This window comes from Manihot esculenta, chromosome 8 (assembly GCF_001659605.2).
Source record: "Manihot esculenta cultivar AM560-2 chromosome 8, M.esculenta_v8, whole genome shotgun sequence".
In the NCBI taxonomy this organism is placed as follows: domain Eukaryota; kingdom Viridiplantae; phylum Streptophyta; class Magnoliopsida; order Malpighiales; family Euphorbiaceae; genus Manihot; species Manihot esculenta.
The window spans coordinates 5,976,158-5,991,518 of NC_035168.2; the positions used below are offsets into that span (position 1 = coordinate 5,976,158).

General features: G+C 32.7%; 2 protein-coding genes across 4 annotated transcripts; one reads left to right on the forward strand and one right to left on the reverse strand.

Annotated features, from left to right (window-relative positions):
- The first annotated feature begins 1,182 nt into the window (after positions 1–1,182).
- Positions 1,183–6,308, forward strand: LOC110621159 (GTP-binding protein BRASSINAZOLE INSENSITIVE PALE GREEN 2, chloroplastic). Of its 2 annotated transcripts, none has more exons than XM_021765283.2 (4): positions 1,183–1,408; positions 1,506–2,875; positions 4,102–4,269; positions 5,055–5,693. In XM_021765283.2, exons 1-4 carry the CDS (start codon positions 1,300–1,302, stop codon positions 5,082–5,084), a joined length of 1,677 nt encoding a protein of 558 aa, XP_021620975.1. In that variant the 5' UTR covers positions 1,183–1,299; the 3' UTR covers positions 5,085–5,693. The 2 variants fall into 2 exon arrangements, with proteins under 2 accessions (XP_021620975.1, XP_021620974.1); XM_021765282.2 differs by lacking the exon at positions 5,055–5,693 and adding an exon at positions 5,721–6,308 and having other exon boundaries at positions 1,184–1,408.
- Positions 6,309–11,947: 5,639 nt separating this feature from the next.
- On the reverse strand, positions 11,948–14,044 carry LOC110621293 (protein EARLY RESPONSIVE TO DEHYDRATION 15). Of its 2 annotated transcripts, none has more exons than XM_021765521.2 (3): positions 13,857–14,044; positions 12,437–12,816; positions 11,948–12,273 (listed from the first exon to the last, which is right to left on the reverse strand). In XM_021765521.2, the coding sequence occupies exons 2-3, from the start codon at positions 12,789–12,791 to the stop codon at positions 12,176–12,178; spliced, it is 453 nt and encodes a 150-aa protein (XP_021621213.1). In that variant the 5' UTR covers positions 12,792–12,816; positions 13,857–14,044; the 3' UTR covers positions 11,948–12,175. The 2 variants fall into 2 exon arrangements, with proteins under 2 accessions (XP_021621213.1, XP_021621211.1); XM_021765519.2 differs by having other exon boundaries at positions 12,437–12,825.
- Between the last annotated feature and the right edge of the window lie 1,317 nt (positions 14,045–15,361).

Here is a 15,361-nt window from a genome sequence, read left to right on the forward strand (position 1 = left end):
CTATTTATAATAGCAAAAACTCTAATACGAAAAATTACGAAAAAATTTTAAAAAATAATTAAAATGTAAAATTAATCCCTAAACGATATAATTTAGGCTTTAAACTTTCTGATCAAGTCTATAGCCCCAACCACACTTTTTAAAAATTGTGTATCGAAATTCTCTTTTCGAAAAACTATTATGAACTTCCTGTAGAAGTCAATATCAGAAATTAAATCTAATTCAAATCTATCATAAAATTTAAAACTAACTAATTACTCCACGTACTGATACACCATCTAATGGCCATCCGTTTATACCTATCACTTTGACCTCCACCACGAAGACTGCAAAAGGTATTAGAATTTTCAGGCCATGATTTTACAGCTATGCCCATTACCTCAACCAGGAAAGGGAATAATTTTGTTCGGATGAATCATAGCCTGCAGGATTGGAGAAATCGACAGGAACTACAGTGTGATTAGAGTTGTACAAGTCCTTACTCGTGACATCGAACGTTTGATCGGTGATACATATAGCAGGTAGGTGAAACTCAATTGAGCAGTATTCAAACTGGCTGTCTCCGTCTCAAGCATCACAGTCACAGGATAAGCGTATGCTCATGGCACGTTTGCTGGTGAGAGGAATGAGGCGACGACAGTGAGCGATGAACTCGTCATTGAGGACAGAGTTAACCTCAATTTCAATAAGGTCAACGGCAATGGTGGGAACCTTGAAATCATAATGCAACAAAAGTGTGTTGGCTGTGGAGGTATCAGTGTCTCAAAGCTCGAATTTGACATATTGTCTTTGAGCTCTCGGGTTTTCACCATGGAAAGCCCTTCCCTTTCTATGCGAAAGTGAATGGAATGTCAGGGGTTCGTGCCACTAAATATTCGCTTAAACAAAAACAAGAAAAGAATTAGAGTAAAAAATGAAAAATAGGTAAAAAATGAAAATAATCATGAACATTTTTGTCTTTTTATTTTTTAAACGACACCTTTCAAGACTAAAGATGCACTTTCCACCAGATTAAGTTTCTACCGGATTAAGTATTGGAGTGCTTTTTAAACTTATTATTGACATCCTCGGTTTGAAGGCTAAAAGGAAAACGGGTAATCATACTGAACGGTCCCGATTTCTTTCTCATGATCTAAGGCTGTAAAAACCTTCAAGTCTAATAAAAAGAATTCTCAACACTGCCAAGTAGGAAATAGCCGATCCTATCGTTTCCAGCGAAACTGTTCGAACAATTACGATGCTTGAGCTGGTTTTCGTTTCCCTCATTTAGCAAACCTTTTTTCTTATTACAGAGAATCAATGGCAGTTTTGTTATCTACAGGTGCTGCAACCAAGCTAAGCTCCATTCTTCTCAACAATAATGGTAGCAGTCAAGAAGTCTCATCAACTGCTCGGACTAATTTCACAGGTAACTCTGTTTTCCTTTCACTTTATTGAAGCCCTTTCTCTTCTTTTGGTATCTAAGCGAAGACCCAATTTCAGAAAGTTGTCATTTTTATCTTCAGGCTTCAGCATAGAGACCAAGACACACTACAAGAGATTATCATTTGTTAATTTAGCTGTTAGGAATCAGACAAGCGTTGAATTAAAACAGGGAAATCGTGCCAAAATAGCACCAAGGAAAGGTGGTAGAGACTTAGTTTTGAGCGAGGGAAGAGAGGATGATGACAAGTACGGGCCTATTTGCCCTGGTTGTGGGATCTTTATGCAAGATAAGGACCCAAACCTTCCTGGGTATTATCAGAAAAGAAAAGTTATCACTAAAGAAATTGAATTAGCAGAGGGTGACGAAGAAGAAATTGAAGATGATTTTGTAGGGTTTGAGGATGGAATTGAAGGGGAAGACGAAGAGTTTGAGAATAGAATAGTAAGTAATTCTGAAGGAAGTTATGGGGACAAGGATAATTTGGAAGATGATGAAGAGTTTGATTGGGATTCTGATGAATTTGAAGCAATTTTACAAAATAAAGATGATAGTTTGGATTTTGATGGTTTTACTCCTGCAGGTGTTGGGTATGGTAACATCACCGAGGAGATAATAGAGAAAGAGAGGAAGAAAAAGGAAAAAGGGAAGGTGTCAAAAGCAGAGAAGAAGAGGATGGCTAGGGAGGCCAAAAAGGACAAGGATGACGTTACAGTGTGTGCTCGGTGTCATTCTTTGAGGAATTATGGGCAGGTTAAGAACCAAACAGCTGAAAATTTGATTCCTGATTTTGATTTTGATAGATTTATTGCAAATAGATTGATAAAATCAAGTGGTAGTGGCAGTGCTACTGTTGTTATCATGGTTGTTGATTGTGTTGATTTTGATGGCTCGTTTCCTAGACGTGCAGCAATGTCCTTGTTTAAGACATTGGAAGGAGCCAAAAATGACCCTAAGGCTAGCAAAAAGCTGCCTAAGCTTGTTCTTGCAGCTACAAAGGTTGATCTTCTCCCATCACAAATTTCACCTACTAGATTAGATAGATGGGTTAGGCAACGCGCTAGGGCTGGAGGAGCGCCTAAGCTTAGTGGAGTTTATTTGGTTAGCGCTCGTAAGGACTTGGGTGTGAGGAATTTGTTGTCATTTGTCAAGGAGTTGGCTGGTCCTCGAGGGAGTGTATGGGTTGTTGGGTCTCAAAATGCTGGCAAGTCCACTCTAATAAATGCATTTGCAAAGAAAGGAGGGGCCAAAATAACGAAGCTCACTGAAGCTGCAGTTCCTGGAACAACACTTGGGATTTTGAGAATTGGAGGGATTCTATCTGCCAAGGCAAAGATGTATGACACTCCAGGGCTTCTGCATCCATATTTAATGTCCATGCGATTGAACAGAGACGAGCAAAAAATGGTTGAAATACGTAAGGAGCTACAACCTCGAACATATAGGATGAAGGTACATTGTCCTATATCCTGCCATTTCTTGAGATCACTCTTCTGATTAATTTCATGGTAATTGGCATTAATGCTGCATGTACGGAACAATTTATCATATAGGTCTGTGAGAGAGAGAGTGCTAGAACCTCCCCCTTTCTCCCCAATTTGTATGAACCAATATGCATGTGTTTTGTGTGCATGCAAAATTATATGTTGTTTATTCAACTAAAAATTAATAGGAAACCACTTATCAAACTTATTTAAGTTAAGCAGAATTAACATATGGTTGTATATAATATGATTTCTGATTCAGCTATAACTACAGAACCCCACCCCTGCCTCTCGAATTTTTAATTGGTTTTACAATATTCAAGCTTAACATTGATAATTGATTTTATTTCTGAAGCTTCAATTGGTATTGAGCTCCACTTCTGATTCCTAGTAGCGTAGAATAAGCATGTTCCACAATACAGGTTTGACAGTATAATGTTAAATTTTCAAATATCACCCATATACACTCATATATCAAACACCATGGTAGACCTTTATGTCTATAGCATAATATATTCTTAACCTTGTATATGTTCTTAATTTTGTAGATTCTTTCTTACTTTCCACCCCAAATTGTAATCTATTTATAACTATTATATTAACTAATACACCAGTTTCAGTCCCTTTTGATTTGTGATGTTTCTTTTTTCATTTCTTTAAATGTCCTTTTCTTCAACAAAATATCTTTAATTTTTACTCTTGGAATGATGTAGATCAATGTGCAGGACTACAGGTAATGGCTCTTATCTAAGACAAAATGTGAAACATGAATAAAGAAACCTAGACAGTTTTTAAATATGGGTATATCTTTGCCAAAAAACCTAGAAAGTTGTTAAATTGATATGCATATCCTTGCCAGATCCACTGTACAGTAAAATGATCTTTTATATAATATGCTTCTAGGATGTGATAACTTGGGATGTTATATTTAGCTTATGCACTCAACCAAAGGTGAGAAGATGTTTAGATTCAGCAAATGATAGATTGTAATGCACTGTTCATTTAACCATGAATAAGAGGACTGCCTATGAATATGATGGTGCAAATGCAGGGAACATTAAATGATATCAGTGTGTAAATGTGTATATAACTTATGTTCTTAATTAAACAACTTATCCGCAAGATTTAGATTCTTAAATTTAACATGATAAACACATGCTACACATTCCTAAAAGTTTAGTGCACCATTTGCAGGTTGGACAGGCTGTACATGTTGGCGGCTTGCTGCGACTGGACCTTAATCAAGCTTCTGTAGAAACAATATATGTCACAGTTTTGGCATCACCAAGTGTTTCTCTACACTTGGGGAAGATAGAAAATGCTGACGATTTTTGGACAAACCATGTTGGGGTTCGATTACAGGTAAGCTTATATATACTCTTGCAATTATTTTGCTCATAAGAATATGTGTACCTGGTTCTAGTGCAGAAGATAATGTGTTGCATGACTTTTTTTTTGGGCCTTGTGCAATGATCCTTCACTTTTTCTTTTGGTTAGATTATACCTTTTCCTTAGGTTGTTAGAAAACAAGATCAATCAATGAGCACAAACATTTTAGGAAATTCATTCATCTTTGCACATGACATTCAGTGTGTGCAGTTTAGCACTCACAAGGACCCATGGACCTTTATTCATTTAAAGCATTTCCTGCATCTAATAACTGTTGCATTGTGCTCTGCATTTTTAGCTTTCATCTGCAACAGTTAATATCTTGCTGTCTTTCAGTTGTTATTTTTAGGGGTAATTGCCAATTTAATCCTATACTTAACAAAAGTTTGCATTCTAGCCCATACTTTTAAACATTATCAATTAAATTATGTATCTTAGACATTTAACCAATTGTTTCCTAAGGTAAATCATCAATAAAGTAACGACAAAGCCACATCACTGCCATAATCTTGCCATGTAAGCACATTAGAAATTTTCAAATTATCCCTTACCCCTAAATAACTAAACACTAAAATTAACGCTTTATCTCATGTATAAAACATATTAGCAATGTAAACCAATTTTATCCTAAATAATCTAGCAAAGATTTCCATTTTGCTTGGCAATAGTCTCTTTTTGTCTTTCCAAATCTAGATGAAACAAACGATAGAGAAATATACTCTGCATACAGTGACTATATTTGCGATTATGTTGGACAGTCAGAGGTATGCAAAACTTACCTTGAATAAAGAAGACAAAGACTGTTAAGGATGTCTTCAAAGGAATAGAGCAAAATGAGAAGGAATGAGGCCTAATTTTAGCGATTATTGAAGTTGGGGGTAAGTGAGAGAGAATTTGGAGATGTTTGATGTGCTTACCTGGTTGCTTTCCAAGTAGGAAGCCAATTGGAACTTTATTCACATTATCATAAAATTTTTAGCAAATGATGACATCTTCATATCAAACAGTATGTAATGAAAACATGCATCTTGTGTGCATGAGTTGCTTGTTATGTTGAAAAGCATCGAGCATTATGACTCATGTCAAATGCAATGAACTGACTATCAGGTTCTTAGGAAATATTTAAAATTCAGTTTGGCATATTGTTCCCTTAGCTGCTTTTAGATAATCACATTCTGAAATATGTTAGTTGGGGGTGTTAAAAATTGGTTTGAAGGCTAAATTTAATATGTTTTAGATATGAGAATCCCCAGAACAACTAAAAAAGCAGCTTTTTGGAAACCCAACCACAATCCCAAATGGAGCTGTAGTAGTTTCTGTCTAAAAACAGAATGCATGACTAATTGAATAAATTTGACTTCATAAGAAGGCTTCTTTTTGTAGTTCACATAGGCACTTACGCCACATGTCGGCTTCTCTTGCAGCCTCCAGTGGGCAAAGAAAGAGCTACTGAGTTGGGCGAGTGGGAAGGGAGGGAAATCAAAGTGACTGGAACAAGCTGGGATGCGAATAGCATTGATATTGCAGTAGCTGGCTTAGGTTGGCTTTCTCTGGGTCTCAAAGGTGAAGCAACTACAACTCTATGGACATATGATGGCGTTGAGATCACTTTGAGAGAACCATTGGTCCTTGACCGAGCGCCATTCCTCGAGAGACCCGGATTCTGGCTACCGAAGGCTATATCTGATGCCATAGGCAACCAGTCTAAACTCGAATCCCAAAAAAGCAAAATGCTTCAAGAGAAGAGTGTGGAATCTCTTTCAGAGCTGTCTGCTTGATGGGAAAAGAAAAGGGGCTAGACATCTGCTTGAATGAGTTTTAACTGTTTCTCTTCAGCTCAAAGCTGTTAAAAACAGCATGCGGCGAAAACTGGTTTTGTTTCATGGGACTAATTCTACAAAGAATGTGAATTGGTTGATGGTAGTTTGTAACTTGATAGAAGAAATCTCAGGGAATGTTGGGAGTGGGAAACTTGAAACTTTCCAATCGGATCACATGACTAGTTTACAGCATTGATTTTGCCAGTCATGCCAGGTAAACTCAGTAAGCCGATAATTCTCAGCATTTTTAATCATTTGAAATATGATATTTAAAAATAAAACAAAAAATATAAATGATTTTATAAATGATTGTACATAAAAATAATGGTAAATTATTTTTACAAAATAGATAAATTACTATAAAAAAATTCATTAATTAGTTTTTCGATTTTGAAAATTATGTTTTTAAAACAAGCAACTCTATTAATTTTATTTTTTAAATATTAAATAAAAAATTACTACTCAATTTTTTGGTATAATAAAATTTAATAATTAGTTAATTAATTTTAAAAAAATACAGTAAAGCATCCTTAAAATTTAAAAAAATGTAGTAATTATTGATTTTTCTATCAATTTTAATTGATAAGTGTTATAAAATTGTTTAAAATACTTTCAATATAAAGATATTAATTAGTAGATGTTTTACAAAACTAAGGATTTGTACACAATTGAGTGAGATTAAGGAGAAGAACTCAAAAGATACAAATTTTTGTTTTTACTGTGTTAAACTATTCTATTTTGTCATTCACATGCAATTTTAAAAACTTAATAATTATTTTAACGAAGTGAATATAAATTTGCTTTTATATATGACATATCTTGATTCTAAAACCTCATTCTTTGCATTTTATGCAAGTAAATTAATTGAATTTGTAAAATTTTATCTATGTAAATTTTCTTTGATTGTTTTATTTAAATCTCAATTTCAGAATTTTACTTTTGATATGCGTATAGATATGTGTATGAATAAAAAGTTTTATTATATAAAAAAATTGAAGTTTTTGTTAAAAATATAGTTGTTATAAGAAAGTATATTGTTTTTTTCTTGGTATATATGTTGGTTAAATTGTCATTACGCATACTAGTTGCTACGGTGACACTTGAAAGAGTTTTTTCTAATATGCAAATTATTAAATGAGTATTTTATAACTGTTTAGTAAATTATAAAAGAAATGTATTTGCAAACGTTGATAATAAAAATATTATAATTAGATTTTAAGTAATAAAAAATAGATAAAAATATTAAATTTTATTGTAATTATTTATTAATTTTTTATAATATATTTTTTTAATGCCTATTAGTTTTTAGTTACTTGTTTAATTTAGCCCTTTATTTAAAATTTCTGTATCTACCACTGATATTAGAACTATTGATTTATAGATATTTTGGTTTGGAGCTATAGATTCATAAACGTTTGACCGTTCTGGTTTGAAACAGTTACAATATAATTCAACTTCAATTAGAATTTTTTAAAAATCACAGTAATATTAATATTTTATATATTAGAATATATAAATTTATAAAATTTATATTTATAATATATAATTTATTTATGTATAGTAAAACATTAAAGATAATTAAATTAATCAATATAAATTTTTTATTAAAAAAAAAAAAACTAAAATCCTAATTGAAACCAACCAGTTTTGAGCTGGTTTTGCTCCTGGTTCAAGAAGAGAGAACAAAATTAATTCATTTAATAGGTGATTTTGATCCAGTTCAAAAATTCAAACTATCCATTTAGTTTAATCTTAAATGTAATCGGATCAATTTTGATTTAATTCATAAGATTATAAAATACTTTTTATTATTTTTCAAACTTAAATAATATATAACTTAATTATTATAATTTTATTTTATTTTATTTTTAAAATTAAAAATAATATCATATTAATTATTATTTTTTAAAATAAATATTTAAAATATTTCTTAATATTTAATAAAATTTAATATTTTTAAAATATATATCATTAAAATATAATAATAAATTATCTTTTTGAATATTTATAAAAAAAATAAAATAAATAAAAATTATGAAATAAAACTAGTATGATTTTTTCTTAAGCAGCAATGAAAAAGGTAATAAACTCTTCGATACTTGATTTCTCTTCAAAATAAATAATAAATAATCATATTCTAATAAACTTTAGTAAGTACTGTATTGTTTTTTATATTGTAAATATTTCATTGCCTTAAAGTCCCACAAGAGCAAATCCGTCCATAAAGGCCAAAGGTTTTGAAGAACTAAATCTTGACCGTAACCAGTAGGTGACCCACCAGAAGACCAGAATAAGTCCAAAAGCTTATAGACAAATTATGGAAAAATTATTATTTAATTTTTATATTAGGGTAGAGTAATTTATTAATTGATATATTAATTTAAAAAAATATTAAACGTTTTTTAAAGAATTTATTAGTTAATTTTTTTATTAATTTTAATCATTAAATATTATAAAAAATTTAAAATATTAAAAATTAATTAATAAATATTTAAAAAAAATAAGAGATTAATTAATAAATTTTTTAAAATTATAAAAATTAAATAATAAAATATAACGATAAAATTAATAGAAAAATTAAATAATAAATTTTTTAAAATATTAAAAATATTTTAATGTGTTTTTTAAAATAAATAGATAAACTAATAAAATTTTCATACCATAAAAATTAATTAATAATTTTTCCTAAACTATTTAGTGGGGAACGTCGTTGAAGCCACAATTCACTGCTGCCGGCCACACTAAACATATGCCTCCTCAGCAGAATTGGTAGCTACTCTCAAATCTTCTACCCTCTAAGCCCAACCAAGCTTAAAGATGAAGCTTCTGATGGCAGATAGAATAGTAAAGTTCCAAAACCACTATGATAGCTGTAGTCTTCTTATTAGTAGCTGTAGTAAGAGACGGGAGAAGCCACCGCATAGACGTCGCTCAACTTTACCAAGGTAGGTAGCAGACGAAAGACCAAGAAATTGAGAGAAACTCTTTAAAAGAGAGAAACTTATCTTTGTAATTATACAGTACAATGTTCAACTAAGGATGCCACCGTTGATTATTGTCAACAAAATTAAATTAGAATAGTAAATAATATTTTTTTTAAAAGTAAAATAAATAGAAATACCATTCCATATAAAAATAATTATACCTAATAAATTTTCTAACAAAAATATATACAGATATAATAGCATTACGACGAATCCATTTAAAAGAAATATCAGTTTTTGAGTATAATAAAAATTTACAATCATTTAAAATCAAATATCTACATAAGTTAATTTGGCAAAGATGCTCCTCAAGTGACTGTCTAAACCCCTATATAAGATAATTTGGTAAATATGCTCCTCTTTCTTTTTCATCTCTCGAACATAAATAATTAAAATCTGCCGAACAAAACTACGGAAGATAGTTTCTACAAGATAAAGCTCAAATAAGATTTCAAGACTGACATTATCGTTGCGATTCTGGAAATCCATAATAACTAGTAAACCTCCATTGAATATTACCTTTCAAAACAACCGAATCACAAAAACAAACACATGATTCTTCCATATTAACGAAAATTATCCTCCCAATTCTTGTCTATTGACTGAGAAGCAATTATCAAAATGTAAAAAATTATGAAAAATTTTCATACGAGAACTGAGAGTTTTTGTTTCCATCAAAAATAAAATATCCGGCTTGTAACTAGTAACCAAATCCTTCGATGCATTAACTGTCCGAGGATTGCCGAGTCTTCGACAATCAAACACAGGACGATCATTGCTTTCGGCTATCCCGACCTTTGACGGGATAAGCCATTTCACTGTTGCCTGTCAAATTAACATTCGCAGGAGTGTTGTTAGAAGTATCCTGTTAAGAGGAAGGAAAACTTATAACAACGTTATGTTTAGTGTTTCTTGACCTTTTTTTAGCATTATCATTTATTTGGGCTGCAATCTACTCATCAAGCTTAATAGAACTGCCTTGGCCCACATAATTCTTGTGCATGTCCATAATATAGTCCTCAATCTCCTTATTTACAATGGGTTGACTTTTGCCAAATAAGGAAAATTGTCTATTATGTGCTGTCAAATTAGTGTTTTCAAAATTGCTAGTTGATGTCAATCCTGCCACAAATTCTGGCGAAGCAGAATTGCTGGAATCACGCAGCCACAGGCTTGTCAGTTTCTAGTTCCGACAAACAGGTCCTCTGAGGAAATCACTCCAACCAAATTTGATATCTTCTTTCTTCAAACTCAGCCGCAAGTCATAGAAAGGCTCCACATGACCCTGTTTCCCACATAGATAGCAAAAAATAGTTAGCTTTTCGTAATGAAACTTCACAGTAAATACAATACCATCATTTTCAACAAATTTCTTCCGCCGTTTTAAAAGTTGCCGAATGTCCAAATAAACTTTAACTCCCATAGGGTCCAGCGACACAGCTGAAGCATTTTTCATATCATACTCTTTATAGTGGCTAACAAAATTTTCGATCAATTTAGCCAACGTCTCGTTATAATAACCAGAAGGGAGGTCTTTAATCAGAACCCAAAAATCAAAATGAGTTAGAGGAATATGGAGATGATTTTCATTATCTTATATCTTCTTCCAAACAAACAGGAATCGATTATACAACCAAGGGCCCCCCTTCCCTATATTTTCAAAATCAACATTATTAAAAAAACCGAAACAAATATCTTTTTACCTCTAATTCTATAATAGATACTCCCTCTAAAAGATGTCATAAATATGCCAAAGAGGTCTGCATAAAATTGATTGGATTGTATGTGAGAAATATCCCCACCATATAGAAATCATAAGTAATGATCAAAATATCTCTAGAGCTCTTAATAGGGACAACAACATCTTCTTCTTCATTGATAGTTGATGACCGCTGGCCCCATCCACCCTGGACAAGGCCTCGACCCAGACACGCTGAACCGGATAGGTTACCCCTAGCCCAGATCCAGCAGGAAGAAGTCCAGCCCAGTAATGTGACGTGAGGGAGAGGAGCTGGTCCAGTCACTTTGCAGCTCTACCCGCATGCACGCCAGGGGAATTAAATGGCCACCTGGCATGAAGAGAGGGACTGACACGTCCGTACGGGTCTGAGTGACATAGACAAATAGCACAATAGCAGGGAGGCGATGAGACGTCACTAGCAGGTAAAAAGGAGAGAGGATCTTCTTTTGGGGGGTCTTCTTCTTCCTCGACTCCGGGTTTTTTTATTTTTCTCTCCAACTCTTACCTATCTATACTACACCAGTTCATGAACCTAACTTGAACGTCGGAGGGTCTTCACCAGGAGCATCCCCGGTAGACGTCTGACCATATTTCCTATTTTGCAGATCATTTTCTCAAATTGAGTATTGAGGGACCCATATGATGGAGTAAGAAGAAAATTAGATATATTAAGTGGAGTAAGAGGAAATTTCAGATTTACCAATTGCATATTGTCTTTCATGGGGATGGAAAAAGAGGAAGTTAGGTTTAAGGAAGAGGAAAAGACGATAATATCGAACCACAAAGGGACCACAAATAAAATACAAACGTGAAATTATTATCATTTTTAGAACGGGCTTTATAAAAATTAGGCACCAACATTAGTGATTTATATATTATATATTGAAATTTACAGATACTCTGTTTTTCCTTGTTCCAACGGAGCCAAAAAAAAAAAAAAAGAAAGAAAGAAAAAGAAATTTATAGATAAAAAACATGCATTCTTGCATTCATTTTTAATATTTGCTAAATTTTAATTAACAAAAAAGGTCAAGATTTTGAATGATAGGTCTATTCCAATTTCAATTAGGCTACTTTGCATGCCATTGCACAGTAAAATCGAAAGATGATGCAAAAGAAACATATATAGATATTTTCTCTCTTGCTAAAATTTTACATTTCCCTTTTTACATTTTCTGGGTTACTTTAGTTAACTGAAAACAAAGACATGGGAATGAACAAGGAGTGACAAGTTGCAACCTTGCTCTGTACAAGAACTTACAGAAAGCAGAACCTACACTAGTCTACTCAGATGAGAAGGGATAAACTGGCCCATTCAGAAGGCTATCAATGCATCATTTTGGATTAACATTCTTGTCTCCTGGAGCTGTTTCCTCCAAAGTTTTCGACAAGCTTACATATCTCTTGGGTTCCTCAGCTTCAATCTCAAATCCTATAATACAAAAACAACACTTCGATGAGAGATGATGACGCATTGGACCAGTAGTTGCAAATTCTCAGTATTGATATCATAGCTACTCCAATTATGAGACAGTAAGAAAACCCCTTAGCATTTTGTAACAATCTCAACATTTATATAAAAGATTAAACCATACCGTTTTGTTTCATCTCATTGGAAGGAGATGATCTGCGTTCTCCTTCAGCGTCATAAGCTTCCGCAAACTCCTGAACTTGCACTTCCAAACTAGAGAAATATTCACCAGCATCAAAATCAAATGTATCTGGCAGCAAATCAGCTACATCATTACCATCAAAGCCATCATCCTCAGCATTGTCATAGAAACCTTCCTCATCCTGATGTTGACTCATCCAATAATCCCGGTACCATGTCGAAGTGGTAACCAGTTGCCACCATTCTGGGGAGAAATCCTCCACTCGACGATAAGCAGCAGGGATAAAGAGAGGGGCATCAGGGTTTAATGTTGACCTTCCTCCTGAAACTAGTGCCATCTGTCTGAACAGACTCTCGTTTTACCTATTTAAGCTGGCACCCCAAATATAACTACGTTAGCAACAATTAAAACTTGAAATTTCATTTTCCACAATTAGGCTTCACCACAAAATCTTGGTTATATTCTTTCGAAAATGGACCATTTTCTCCAACATCAATATCATAAAGATTTACCAAGTACCGATCCTTCTATTCCCAATTATAGAAGGCTGTTACCAGTCTACAACACTAACAGATAAACAAATGATAAGCTAAGAAATAATCTTAATCAACATAAAACCCGGATAAAAATCCGAATCAAAGGCTGAGATCCATTTGAGTTTACAGAATTATCCTAAACCATTACAGACCGAATTGAAACATCAAGCAAAATCTTTTCCAAAATTACAAAGATCAATCTATACAAATCCCAAAAATAAAATAAGATCAAATAAAACTAAGTCGATCAAAAGAAGAAAACAGCTCTTTAAATATTACGAGTCCATTATAGCCATTCTTTCCTAGAATTTCTACATGATCAGGTCACATCAAAGTAAAATAGTCCGGTCAACGAAAAATTCCAGCTAAATTAAGTTAAGAACCTTGATCTACACAGCCATGTCAATAACCAAACTAGAGCACTATCATATCGCACGAGTTTAAGTTCTAACCGGAATAAAACACTACAAAATCTGAAACGAGAAAAAAGAAACGTCATCGCACAATAAGATCTCATTTATCCACCAGATCACAAACATAAACCGATCAAGATAATCAAGCTCCGTTCTATCTCTGAAACTAAACTACAAAAAAGAGAGAAAGACGAGAATTCGATCACGTCTTCTTTCGACTCCATTGCATTAACAGAGCATAATTCTCCACTTCTTTAGACATTTGACTTCATTTTCCGTTCATTTCCCCTCCATCTTTCCAAACTTTCCCAGCAACCAAACAACAACAAAAGAATTTCAAGGAAATCGATTGGAATTCAACAGATACATAGATCTAAACAACCAAACACCAAAACCAGTAACGCAAAACGACATCGTCGCATCACAGAGAAGGATCAGATTTGAATTTGATACCTTGAGCGAAGAAAATATCTGAGCGTTGTACAGTCGTTATGATTACAGAACGTTGGTTTGGACCATTAAGCGTGCGATACGTGAGGGAGCAAGGCGCATATTTATAGGGCGGGCGGTCTACACCTGGGTGGTTCGGAGTAACGAGGCTGAGGTTCGGAAGAACCAAACCAGCCCCTTGATTAGGGGGAAATTCAGCTATCGGGCCTGCGGGTTCTTATAGCTGGTTGTTAGCCGGTCCCCGTCAGACACGCGTTAGACGCCTCTTTTTGACTCGTTGACATGATATTTTAAAGCGAGTGATAAGGATAATATTTGTAATATCGCGTGTCGGTTTCTTATAATGGTATAGTTATGCAGCTGAAGTTAAGTGCGTACAGAAAAAATATGATAGTTTAAGCACGATAATATCGTGAGAAATATATGCTATGTGCAATTCAAGCTTTAAAAAATAAAATTTGGAAAAAAGAATTTAGTGCCCGATTTAGAGCTTCTTTTTTTTTTTCTTGACGTAATATAGAAACAATTTTTTAGCGTTATTTTTTTTTTTAAAAAAATATCAATTTACCTCTCATTTACAGGGGTAAATTTTTCATTAAAAAGTTGAACAATTAAATTTACGAAGGTTAATTAAACATATATAATTATATATATGCAAAAGTAATTTAGAAAAATCAAGGGGTTTCATTAACCCTAATGTAAAAAAAAGTGTAAATTAAATGATTTCTCACCCACATAAACAAATGAAAAGAAAACCACAGCTAATATATTACATTAATTTTTTATATATAATTAATTTTGAATAAAATTTAAATTTAAGATTACTTAATTTCATAACGTATAATTATATTTTCATATTTACTTTGTTAATAAATTCTTAACAATTTTAATCAATACAGTAATTTTGCTTTTTGTAACGCATTATGGAACAGTTCAAGCTCATTCACAATTATCTTCGTGGCTTTGAAAAAGCTTGTGATTCGAAAGTGAACAATTTGATGTCTAAATTCTGCTACTCTTCAAATGTTCCATTTGAGATTCTATCCCAAATTTGTCTTGTTGGGATGAAGCAGGTAGAAGACATTGGGAATTACATAGGTGTTTCAATGGTTCATAGCAGAACGCCTAAAAATTTATTTGACATGATGTCCCCTCAATTCTAGATGAAAAGTTTATCAAAGTATGAATACTTACTTATAGTTGGTATTTATAGATAATTATTTTGACTCTTAAATTATTAAATTAATTTTAAAAAATAAAATAAAATAAAATTTATTTTTTTAAAATTTTCAATTATGTACTTTTAATGTTTCGTATATTTCTGTTTATATAATATAAAAATAGCTTATTTGGGATAGTTTATATAAGAAAATTCAGGATTTCATTTGGAAAGAGTAAAGTAGCATAAAAAGAGTGCATGCGTTCGGTTATTTTTGTTTTTTTAAAACAAGGGGTTGAGAGAGTCGAATCTTAGATCTTTCAAAACTACAGAATACACTTTTCATCAG